Source organism: Phodopus roborovskii, unplaced genomic scaffold (assembly GCF_943737965.1).
Source record: "Phodopus roborovskii unplaced genomic scaffold, PHOROB, whole genome shotgun sequence".
Taxonomy (NCBI): Eukaryota; Metazoa; Chordata; class Mammalia; order Rodentia; family Cricetidae; genus Phodopus; species Phodopus roborovskii.
The window spans coordinates 1,520,356-1,532,966 of NW_026126622.1; the positions used below are offsets into that span (position 1 = coordinate 1,520,356).

At 42.1% G+C, this 12,611-nt stretch overlaps 1 protein-coding gene across 1 annotated transcript in view; it reads left to right on the top strand.

Moving 5' to 3' along the window:
• Positions 1-12,611, top strand: part of Trpm1 (transient receptor potential cation channel subfamily M member 1) — a 114,645-nt gene that overhangs the window by 89,798 nt on the left and 12,236 nt on the right. The window contains exons 19-25 of the mRNA XM_051206478.1: positions 21-152; positions 1,884-2,012; positions 4,525-4,776; positions 7,268-7,442; positions 9,631-9,651; positions 10,849-10,993; positions 12,205-12,407. Of these exons, the coding sequence (XP_051062435.1) occupies positions 21-152; positions 1,884-2,012; positions 4,525-4,776; positions 7,268-7,442; positions 9,631-9,651; positions 10,849-10,993; positions 12,205-12,407 (1,057 nt within the window). The remainder of the gene's footprint in view (positions 1-20; positions 153-1,883; positions 2,013-4,524; positions 4,777-7,267; positions 7,443-9,630; positions 9,652-10,848; positions 10,994-12,204; positions 12,408-12,611) is intronic.

Below are 12,611 nucleotides of genomic sequence, written 5' to 3' on the forward strand. Positions count from 1 at the left end.
TATGCTGTGCTATTTTCCAGGATGCAAATGCAGATGCTGGCTCGAGGAAGGGGGATGAGGAGAATGAGCACAAAAAGCAGAGGAGTATTCCCATTGGAACAAAGATCTGTGAATTCTATAATGCACCCATTGTCAAGTTCTGGTTTTACACAGTAAGGCTCTCCCCGACAATTGCCCTTGGTTATGTGGGGAATATCGAGCTGCACCAGAATCAAGAAAAATTTGAAAGCTTCAAAAAGTGTCCAAAGTTTCATTAAGATATAATGAGCTATAAACTAGTAGTAATTGAGAGATTTAATTTTAGATCCTGATGTATTGTCACACATATTTTATATACACAGGAATATTGGCCATCCAAACCCCATATGAGCACTTCATAAAGCAAAACATTTGCTTAAGGGAAAGGATTATTAAAATGTTTTTAGTAGTTGAAATAAGGGAAGTTTTGTTTGGCTTTAAAATTAAAAAATGGGGCAGGAGAGATGGTTCAGCAATTAAGAGCCCTGTCTACCCTTCTAGAGGTCCTGGGTTCAATTCCCAGCTCCGCATGGTGATTCACAACCATTTGTAACTCCAGTACCAGGGGATCCAACACTCTCTTTAGTTTCCACAGGCTCATGGTACCCAGACATACATGGAGGCAAAATATACATAGACACAATTTTCTTTAAAAATTAATATAAAGTATGTTTTAAAACAAAAATTATTAGTGAATTAAAGAGCCAACTCAAGATCCCACTTTTTCCCACTAAAATGATGTAGTTAATAAAAGTATATAGCTGTTACTATAACCCCCAACCCCCAACTGATCAACTTATAAAAAGAAAGGGGTTCCTTCTACTCATAGTTCTGGTGTTTCAGTCCATAGTCGGCCATGGTGCTTTTGGATCTGTGCTAAGTTAGTTCATCATAGCTGGGAGTCTGTAGCAGAGCAGAACCACACTTCTCCCAAATAGGAGATAAAAAGGAAAGTAGAAGGAAAGGACTAGAGTTGCTGTGTTCCCTTCAAAGGCCCATCCCCACTGACCTCCCACTAGGCTGCAGCTCTTAATGGCTGCACCACAGGCTAGGAACACATGCGCCAATGGGAGCATTTCCAATAGAAACAATAGCAAGGCTGAACCCAGACCATAAACACACTTAGAAGGGCAACAAAGACTTCCTTCCCTAAAGCCCTCACCACACAGATGTGCTGAGCAATAGCCAGTCATTCTCCTACCTAGGAGCTCTACTCCTCTGAGAACACAGCTCACTGGTAGCAAGAGCAGGACAGGACACAAGAACAGATTAGAGCAGGCCTACCTACATAACGCCATTTTGGAAAGCCAGCTGCAGAGAACCTTCTTCCAGCTATGCTCTTTCCCTGTATGCTTCACCCCTTCCCCACCCCAACTCTACCCCTTCCCTTGTCAACAAGGTAACTCATTATGGCCACCGAAAATCACAGACCTGTCACTGGAAAGTGAGTGGGCTCTTAGGCTGGAACTATGGGCCTCAGAAAACAATTCACTCACATGATCTCTTCTAAATTCTCAGTGGTCCATCTATAATGGGAGCTTTAAGAACGAGCTGTGTGAGGCAGGAAGGTTAAGTCACCTTTGCCATTTTTCCCCCAGAATGTAGAGGACACCAGCAAATTACCAGAAAGGTACTTTGTATATTATGATTCTTGCAACCTCATAACAAAGGTTTGACGAGCATGGACAGTCAGAGCCTGCACTGAAGTTGTAGGATGCCCCCAACCTTTCTCAGTTTCTGTGCTGGTGATGTGCATAGAGGAAGGGTATCCACTAAGTAGGCCAATCTATGGGAAGAAAAGCACCCTTGTAGATGAAGCATCTAAAGTTATCCCTGAGACACAACTGCCGGCTTTTCTTCTTCAGATATCCTACTTGGGCTACCTGCTGCTGTTTAACTATGTCATCCTGGTACAGATGGATGGATGGCCCTCCCCTCAAGAGTGGATTGTCATCTCCTACATTGTGAGCCTGGCATTAGAGAAAATCCGAGAGGTGATTATTGAAAAGGCTGATCCCACTCCACTAACTGCAAAGTTCAATTTCAGATTTTATTAATGCACAGTAGATGATAGCTGCCCAGGACCTCCCTCTGAGGCATACCATCCAGAGTATTCGCTTGTTTAAGATGTACACACCTCCTCTCTCTGATTGACTTTGAACTCACTGTTCAAAACACAAAGCACCATAAATGATGCTTGATAATAAAAATGGGTTTGAGTATATCAAAGAACTAGAGCAAATGATGCCAGTTACTTGATATACGAAGTATAAGCAGGCACAAATTTAAGTGTCTTCTGGGACCTGAGAATAAAACTGGGGGAATGCACGAGATGGCAACTTTTAAAAAGTGTGTGTGTATGTGTGTGTGTGTGTGTGTGTGTGTGTGTGTGTGTGTGTGTGTGTTTATGTGTGTGAGTGCACCCATCCATGTGGGTACATTTGCCTCTGATGGTGTAGGTTGGCTTCATTCCATCATTTATCTGCCGTCCTGTTTGAAGCAGGATCTCTTAATAATCTTGGAGTACTGTTTTGGCTAGACTGGCTGGAGAGAAAGTCAGGATTCCTCTGTCTCTGCAATGCCCCCACTCACATCACTGCCCTGACCACACACCACCATGTCCAGATTTTATGTGAGTTCCAGACATCTAAACTCGGGGCCTCATGTTTGTCCGAGGGGCACTTCACTCAGATCTCCCTCCCCAGCCCCAGGAATGGCATCTTGCTGGAACTTGGGGCTTTGCATCACTCGGTGCACCTGTATAGTTGGTCTCTTGTTCCAGAGGGGCATGGAAGAAAAGTTCTTGGTAAGAGGCAGGAAGGGAAAGCCAGAGGAGAAGGAGCTGAATGAGGTGTGGCTTCAGAAAGAGGCTGCTCTCTGTGTAACCCCTTAGATGATCCACTCTCAAAGGAGGGAGAAAGCTTCATACCCACATCAGTGTTTGGCACCCAGCATAGCGGTGACTCCAATTACCCAAGGGCAGGCCTCCCAGGAAGGGGCATGTGTGGGCTTCACAGCAGCACCTGGAGCAAAGGGGTGGCAAGCCCACCTGGTGAGAGGCTCCAGTGAACCTGGAGTGGGGCCCAGAGCATCTGCTGCAACCGAGGGGCCCAGATTTTAAACTAAGTGATGAGAAAACAGACATACTCTCACACACACGACACGTATCACCGAAGTCTTTATTTAAAATGGGAAGCCAAAAGGAAGTTTCACAGGCAGCAAAGAACATGCTACCTGGGATGGGCTGTCACCTGCAAGCCTGAAATTACTATATTCACTCATAAACAGCAAGGTTTTAATCCAGACAGAACATGAACTCACAGTGAAGAAACAGAGCACAGATTGCTGACCTTCACCCAATGGATACAGAACAAATACAACTGTCTTATAATTACTATTGACCTCATCCAGTAGAGTAAGTTTGATGTCATGGGCCAAGTGACAACTGAGCAATCAAGAGTGCTCTGAATTCACTCTATATCCCACCCTCTTCCATGACTCCTATTGCTTCTCTAGCTGGGCTCCATTAGATTTCTGTGGCTGTTACATCCAGGACTTCCCAAGAGACCTTTATACAATGTGTATCATGGGGGGAGGCACATGTAGGGGTCAGAGGACAATCTGGGGAAGTCAGTTTTGTCTCTCTACTTTTATGCGGGTCCTGTGTGCCTTTACCCATCGAGCCATCTTGCTGGCCCTCCATTATCCTGCCTATAGTTGTAGGAGAGATGGGGCAGCTTTCAGTCAGGACACACAGCTTGCTGAGACAGTGAGCCATTCTGTGTTAGTTGATAGACAGTCAATACCCTAACTGTCCCTCGGATCCTGGGATTTGCCCATGATTTTCAAAGCTGAAGGGGTACGTTGGCATGGCTGCCTTGCCCTGTCATGCCTCCACTGTGCCTGTCATGACTGTAAGTGCATGACTGTGCATACTGCTGCCTGGATAGTTTCCCCTTTACTTGGCAAAAGTATCCTTTTAGTCAGTGGTGATACAAAAGGATAATATCTCAAGCAGGAGGAAAAATATGGTTCGACTTCCCCTTACTTGTCATGTCTAACTTGAGAAGGAATTTTGGCAAGTCTGTGTTTCCCAGCCCTATCCAGCCATCTCCACCAGGTGGGTTGGTCCCCCTGTGGTAAGAGAGAACTCTCCCTGAAGTGTTCCTTCTTCACAGTTCTGGAATGTGAGCCAACAGGCATGAATCCAGATAATTAAAACAGGGAATCAAAAGACAGCTGCTCTAATTACAGCCAGAAGGAGACAATTTGGAAGGCATTTCCTGAATCTATGAAACCCCTGAATCCAAGAAAACAGAGGATTCCATGGAATTTCCCCCTCTAGATATACCCTCTGCTCAAAAAATTCATGTGCAGAGATCTTGAGCCACAAAGGGTCCAGATGCCCTGGAATGTCCCAGCCCTCTTATTTTTCCTAGATTCTAATGAAGATGAGGTTTTTGAAAGGACCCTCTCAGCTTACTGCTCTTTGGGGTTTACTTCCAGATCCTCATGTCGGAACCAGGCAAACTCAGCCAGAAAGTCAAAGTGTGGCTGCAGGAGTACTGGAACATCACGGACCTCGTGGCCATTTCTATGTTCATGGTCGGAGCAATCCTTCGTCTCCAGAACCAGCCATACATGGGCTATGGCCGGGTTATCTACTGTGTGGACATCATCCTTTGGTACATCCGAGTGTTAGACATCTTTGGTGTCAACAAATACCTTGGTCCCTACGTGATGATGATTGGAAAGATGGTTAGTAACAACTCCCCATGAATAACCAGATAGTTTGGCTGGCATTAGAACACTGGATCAGGCTTGAGTGTGGCTTCCTTTGATTTCATTTGGCCTTTCCTTTGCATCTGGCTTTACATGTACAATTGCCCTATGTGTTGACATCTTAATAAATTCCAACAGGAAACCATGAGTTGGAGATTCCTAAAAACACATCTTTATATAGACATCTGTCTCTCACTAAATACCAGGGGCTCAATACATGTCATATTTAAACTGTTGTATGATCAGTTGCATTAATCAAATTTGTTCTGATTTTGTACTGATTAAATTTTGGTAGTAAGAGAAAAGAAACATCCTCCACTTTCCTAAGAATTTGCTTTGCTGTCCCAGGTCATAGGAGAGCCTTAGATGTAGTAGAGTTCAGTAGTAGGGGGCTGGAGAGATGGCTCAGAGGTTAAGAGCACTGCTGCTCTGCCAGTGGACCTGGGCTAGATGCCCAGCACCCACATGGTGGCTCACAACCATCTGTAACTCCAGTACCAGGGGAGCCAATACCCTCTTCTGGCTTCTGAGTGCACTGTATGCATGTATTACATAGATATACATACAGGCAAAACACCCATACGCATAAATATAATATTTAAATATTTTTAAAAAATAATGCAACAGCAATAGTCATATATCAATGTACTAGCTCTGCATCATGGGGACTGGAACCATCATAGAACTTCTTCACAGTAGAATCTGGATGTCATTTGTTAGGAAGTTTTATCCATGTCGGAAAGCTTTCGTAGTAAAATTTGGATTGGTAACTTCCTGGCCTTTGGCAGAAGTCAATGATAATGGGGCCCAAGGCTGGCCCCTACCTGTAATCCAACAGTCTTTGGTTCATGTGCTCTGGCCTGGGGTGGTAGACATATGTTATTTGTGTGATTAGTTTGAGACACATCCATGGTGACATTTATTTCAAAGCAGGCCACAGAATGTGAGACTAATCACAACCTACAAGTTGTCCCTACATTACTAAAATGGTTTGTGTTAGGACTAGTCCCAGAAGAAAGGTGAACTTTGGTTCACCTTGAGTAATAGGATAATAATTATCAATTAAAATACTTTAATAGAACCGGTGTACTTGAACTTACAGGACATATGGTTTAGTTAATTCCAATAAGGACCCTCATACTCAGGGGTATTCAAAATTAGGGATTATAGGAGCTAGAGAGACCGCTCAATGAATAAGGACACTAGCTATTTTTCCAGAGTACCTGAGTTCATTCAGTTCCCAGAAGCCTTATGTTGGCCACAACTGTCTGCAACTCCAGGCCCAAGTGCTCTGACATCTCCTGTAGTCATTGCACATATGTGGTAGAGACAAACTTGTAGGCAAAGCACCCACACTCATAAAAAGGGTGGTTTGCTTAAATTGGGGGTTACAGTAGTTTAGCACTGGTGATGTAGCTCAGTTCCTCCCTAGAACAGATGAAGCCCTGCTTCAATCCATAGCAGCACAGAAACGGATGGGAGTTAGATCTGTCTAGCATCTAGAGTGCTGAGCACTCAGCATCCATGTAATGAATGGAGATTACTGTGTCTTCACACTTCATTTCCAAGAAGAATCCTCTCTTGCTGTTCCTAGAAACTCCCATGTTTTTCTGATGAGGCCTCCCTTTCTCTTATTGCTTTTCATTTGTAAGACAGGGTCTTATTACATAGCTTTGACTGGACTGGCAATCAATAATGTAGACCATGCTGGCCTCAAATTCACAAACAGCCTCTCCACCTCTGCCTCCCTCCCAAGTATTAAAGATGTGTGCCACTACAGCCAGCCCTTTCCCTATTTGCAGTTATAATTACCATAAGAACATCTGTGTGTGGGTGTGTCACTTAGCTTTTTGCCACCATAGTAAAATACAACCTATAAAAGAAAATGCCTATAACATCTCACAGTCATGGCTGGCTGAATGTGCTGCTTTGGGTGTGTGTCAAGGAAGCAACTCCTGGTAAGAGTACATGTTGGAGCAAGCATTGCCTACAGGAGAAGGCAAGAAGGAAAGAGAGAGAAAGGAGATGGGGGGGTCAACCATCATCCTGATTACTTAAGGACCTCCCACAAAGCCACACCCCTCAAAGGCTCCACCTCCATCCTGGGTACCAATAGTGTCAACTTGAAAACTACATCTTTAACACATGGCCTTTTGTGAGGGGTATTCTAGATGCAAACTAGAAAATGTGATTCAAAAGCCTTCAGTGAGGGGCACTCTAGAACTGAGCTAGCGCAATGGGCAGCAATAAAAGAAGCAAGAAAGATCCCGGCCAATGAAGGCAGTAGGGCTCTGGAATAAGACACACACTTTAAACGAGATATAAAAAGCTACTTGCCTGTGGATGAGAAGGAAAGATGCATTCTTTATCATAGTTAAAGTGACACCTTTGGAGAGCATAATGGTATAAGCCAAGGTGAACTTGGTCCACTAGCCAATACTGTAAGATGTATGTTCCTCCTATGCAGATGATTGACATGCTGTACTTTGTGGTCATCATGCTGGTTGTGTTGATGAGTTTTGGAGTAGCTCGCCAAGCCATCTTGCACCCAGAGGAGAAGCCTTCTTGGAAACTGGCCCGAAACATCTTCTACATGCCCTACTGGATGATCTATGGAGAGGTGTTTGCAGACCAGATAGACCGTAAGACTAGAATTCATAGTAAGATTCTCTTCCCTGCTTCCAGGGCAGATGGATCAGTTCCAAGTTAATGGAAGAGCACTCATTAATTTGGAAGTAAAATGTTTTTTATTCTGCCACAGGCACTGGATTATTTTATGAAAAAAATAAGTACAGACTATGAAGTGTAGATTTTGAGGTGTTGGCTGTTTCTTCTTCACTAAAACTCACTCTAGAATTGAGTATTACTTCCCTTCTGCTGTTGGATATTACGTCATATGATGTAGCCCCAGTACACTAATTTGTCTTCAGCTCCGATATCTTCACACCCCAGGATAAAGAAGGTAGGGCTATTCAATGAGGCAGTGAGCACAGCAGGGTGACAGATACCTCACGTGGTTCCTCTTCTTCATGTCATGACAGACTGTTTCTCATATAGCTATTCCTTCTTCTCCACAGGTGTTCTTTTAAAAAATGTATTCATCATTTACTTACTAAATGGCACATGATTTTACAAATTTACATTGTGACAATCACATATACAGGAGTACCAGTGAGGATGGGCTCTAAGCCCCAGCCCCTGAAGATGGCAGTACCTCTGTGCTGTTGGGTGTGAAGTTAAGATGTTCCTGAGCCCATTACACTGGGACAACATGGACTCTGATGAATAAGGCACTTCAGTCCTATTTCCATACAGTGATCAATAACATCTGCCCATCACACTTTGTCACAAAGCACCAAGTCCGATAGTGTCTCTGCTTCCTCCGGAGTTCTGCTCTTTGGAAACAGGAGGTTTAGAACACTCCCCTTTTGTGTGAATACAAAGTTGTCAGTATATCTGCTGACCCAGGATTGGACTAATGACTTCTTTATAGTTTTTAAAGTTGTCATTATTACAAATATAACAAAACTAACCATTTACTGTAGCTCTGTCAATCTGAACACCAAAATATATTTTTTCAAAAGCACATTATCTTAAGTAAGCATACCTATTATTCCAGTTAGTTATTGTGTTTTAGGTAGCATACAAAAGAATGGGCTTCATTATGATATTTCACACTGCATATCACTGTACCTTGTCCTTATCTGCCCCCTTCCCAGGATTCTCCATGTCCCTTATTCCCCTCTTTTATTGGCCCCTTCCTTCCCATTTCTGCTTTGGTATTACATATGTATGTATATTTAACATGTATGTGTATATATTTAATCTGGACTCTTCATAAGAGAGAAAACATATTTATCTTCCTCCATTATCCCTCTTATTCCCCTCCCGTTATGTCATGGAGATAGGGTGAAGGATGGGCTACAGATAGTCATTTTCTAGACTCAATACAGCTCTTATAATCAACATCTCACAACTGTACTTGCACAGGGACCACACCAAGCCACCAACAAGACAAGGAAATGGGAGGCACTCACAGATCCCTACCCTTTGCCTCTGAACTATTGGCTATCGATAGACTCTGGGAAGGGGAGTGGGGGAAATCATTGTCTGTAGTTGTGTTCTCTGCTGAACCCACAAGACTCCAAAGATTAACTCCAAACAAGTGGGCACACATGTGGTCCTGATTAATCTAAGTGGGTCATAAAACAAATAAAAAATAGGAGACAGAGATTTGGGAGGAGGGGAGATTGACAGGGAAGATAGGAAGATAGGAATAAAAGTGGTTGGTACACCTTGTAGACATGTGAGAAATTAGTCTAAAACTAAATTTAATTAAACTTACATATTTAAAGCAAGTAAACAGAAGTTTCTGGACTACAGACACAGCTGTTCATGCTTTTGATCACACTGGTTAATGAGAGATGGTAACAAGGCAAACAAAAAGACTGCTTTTTCAAGCAACACCAGTACAGGTCTTCAGCTCTTCGTCTGATTGCTCCACCAGACCTTTGCTGCTGAGTGTTCAAGGCACAGGGAATGCTTGATGGTCACACTTGAAAGTTCAAAGGATCATTTGCAGCAACAAACTGTCTTCCCCATGCTTATAGACATATGGCTAGATGAATATTCATGAGATTTGTTGCTCAGGGTTGATAATAGATACATTTATTCTAAGCAGGCCCAAGTCTTTGCATGTCTTAGCAGCAAAGCAATTCTTGTGTTGGTAAATGGTTTTATGTTCCTCTCACCCATCATCTTGTTTTTTTTCCTCCCCTCTTGGGACAACTGAAAAACAAACCACACTCTTCACATCCAATGACTGTCTAGTCTACGCCATGGAAATTAACCGTAAGTTCATGTGGAATTGGTGGGGTATTTTGTGAAAGGTTTTATTAAGTCGTCTTTTTCCTCAGTGGGTTACTGATACTCTGATCCTATTTTTAAATATATCTTCAATTGTCTTGAGGCCAGTACTTTTTAGACAGCAAACAAAAAGTAAGCAGACACTAAGTTCCACATTGGGATCATCCTATTTTCCCTGCTTTGGGAAGTAGGTCTCCTTAGAGAACAGAAGGGAATGAATTCACTTTCAAACTTGACTCCATAGTTGATCTGAGAGGGTCAACTAGCCCTCTCAGAGACCCCTAGCCCACACCTGAAACCAAAAGTGATTCCAGAGTTAATGTATAATTAAAGCAAGGAAATTACTAGAAGATAGCATAAGCTAATAGTAATTTATTAAAAGACAGAATAAGATTCTAATAGACAACATAGGAAGATACAATGATGATAAATGGGTCTGTTTCATCATCATTAAGAACTGATTTATATATATAGTAGCTCAATTGTAGAATGCGTGCCTAGCACAAGGCCCTGTGTTCATTTTCCCTGATACTACTAAACAAACAAACAAACATGTTTTCTAAACATGGTGAAGGGGTGGAGTGATAAGAAAATGGAAAATGTTTGCAAATGGAACAAGATGAATATGACTATCTCAGAGTTAAAATATAAATTTTATTAATTTCATTATGTTATTTGATAATTTGCTTAGAAAATTATTGCTTATGAAATACAAAAGTCAAATTAAGTCAAGTGTGGGAGGTGCATAACTAGTCCCAGCACTGGAGGCCAGAGGATCTCAAGTTTGTAAGCCAACCTGGGCTATATAGTAAGACTGTCTCAAACAAAATAAGGCTGGGGAGATGGCTCAATGGGTAAAGTGCTTGCTGTGAAAGCATGAGGACCTGGGTTCTATTCCCTAGAACCCATGTGAAAAAACAAGGTGCAGCCTCACATACTGGACTGGAAGATCCCTGGGGCTTGCTGGCTCTAGTGTAGCCAAAATAGCAAACTATGGATCCAGAGAGAGACCTTGACTCAAAAAATAAGGTGGAGAGCATCTGACTTCTGCATACAGATACACAGATGTGCACACACACACAGGCACATACACCCCAAAGAAAAAATATTATTTACAACACATATAATAGATATTTATCCTATTTTTCCATTTAAAAAACAAACCACCCATTTTTCTTTCAGCTCCTTGTGGTGAAAATCTCTATGATGAGGAAGGCAAGCGGCTGCCTCCCTGCATCCCTGGCGCCTGGCTCACACCTGCCCTCATGGCCTGTTATCTCCTGGTAGCCAACATCCTGCTGGTCAACCTTCTGATCGCTGTTTTCAAGTAAGTGTCATGACAAAGCCCTGTGGCTGTTGTTCATTGCTCTACAGATCTCCAAAGCTTATGGTGATACCTGCATGTGCGTTCAGAGAAATTTACTCATGCTTTTAAAGGGATAAAGTTTTTGCAGTCTTTTTGTTCCACTTTAATCAGTCATGTGGTCATATATCAAGCATCAACACTTACAATCATTTAAATTTAATCTTGACTAATATTTTAACACCAAAGCACACATGTTAATCTAATGGAAATCTTTTCTCAAGTAGAAGTCTTCCCAATGAGAGATTTCAGCAAGTTGTGTTTTCGTTCATTGTCAGAGACACAAAAATACTAAGTTATAAAGCATCAAGTCATATCAGTCACAACAGCAGAGTGGCTCAAATTATTAAGTTTTTTATAAACCTGCCCATTTGACATGCATTGAGTATGTTGGCAATACTTTTAAAAATGTTGAAACACTATATTTTACATTCTAAGATGGATTTGGGAAATAGGAGTAAGGGGATCAAGACAGTCACAGACCCCCTCAACCATTCAGCAAGTTCAAAACCAGCTTGGGCTACACGAGGTCTTGTCTCAAAAAAAAAAAAATCTGCTAATTGAGAAATGAGAAATGTGAAGAAAAATTGTCCCTAGAATTGTAAAGTCTACCATGTAACAAGATAAGACTCCAGTTGGGGCTCGAAAAAAGAAAAAACTATAGTCTCTAGACAATAGCAGGCTTTCTTAAATTCCCAGAGTTAACCGACAGAGCATCCACACATTGATTGACTCCTGCGGGAAGCTAAAATACAACAAAGATTGCACTTGCCCACATCCAAAATAGTGTACTCTCAGCCAGATAAGCTCAATAATTAATCAGCCACTCATCCACGAAGTACAAAAGTAGGCCATTTAGACATTTGAATTGGAAATTTTAACTCTTTGAAGGACCTTTAAAACATGAAATAACACACCAAGCATATTAGCCAGCAGCATTTGCTGTGCATTTTTAAGAAAATGGTGTAAGCCAAAATTCAACAGACTTGATATGTCTTTGAGCATAGATAATACACACTGGTGGAGAAGGCAAAAAAAAAAAAAAAATCAGATAAGCAAGGAATCTATCTCAGTAGATTATACTAACTCCATCTCATGATGTATTTTCATTTAAATTGAACAGAAAGCCCCGAAATCACAACAAAAAGTAACTGTAAAACTGTCTTCTTTTAAAGCAATACCTTCTTTGAAGTCAAGTCAATATCCAACCAAGTGTGGAAGTTCCAGCGATACCAACTGATCATGACATTCCATGACAGGCCGGTCCTGCCCCCACCCATGATCATTTTAAGCCACATCTATATCATCATTATGCGCCTCAGTGGTCGCTGCAGGAAAAAAAGAGAAGGGGACCAGGAGGAGCGGGACCGTGGGCTGAGTACGTTGGGGATTCTTCATTTCTATTTGTGGGATAATTTCAAAAGAAGGTACTAAATAGACACTCCCATTGCAGCCTCACCGATAGTCCAACTGCTGAGTGTTTTAGAATGACTGAAAGTTCGCAAAAGTATTTCTTCTATGTATACTCCCTTATGCTTCTAGACCCCTTTCAATGTATTAATGTGTTCCACCTAAAGAGCTA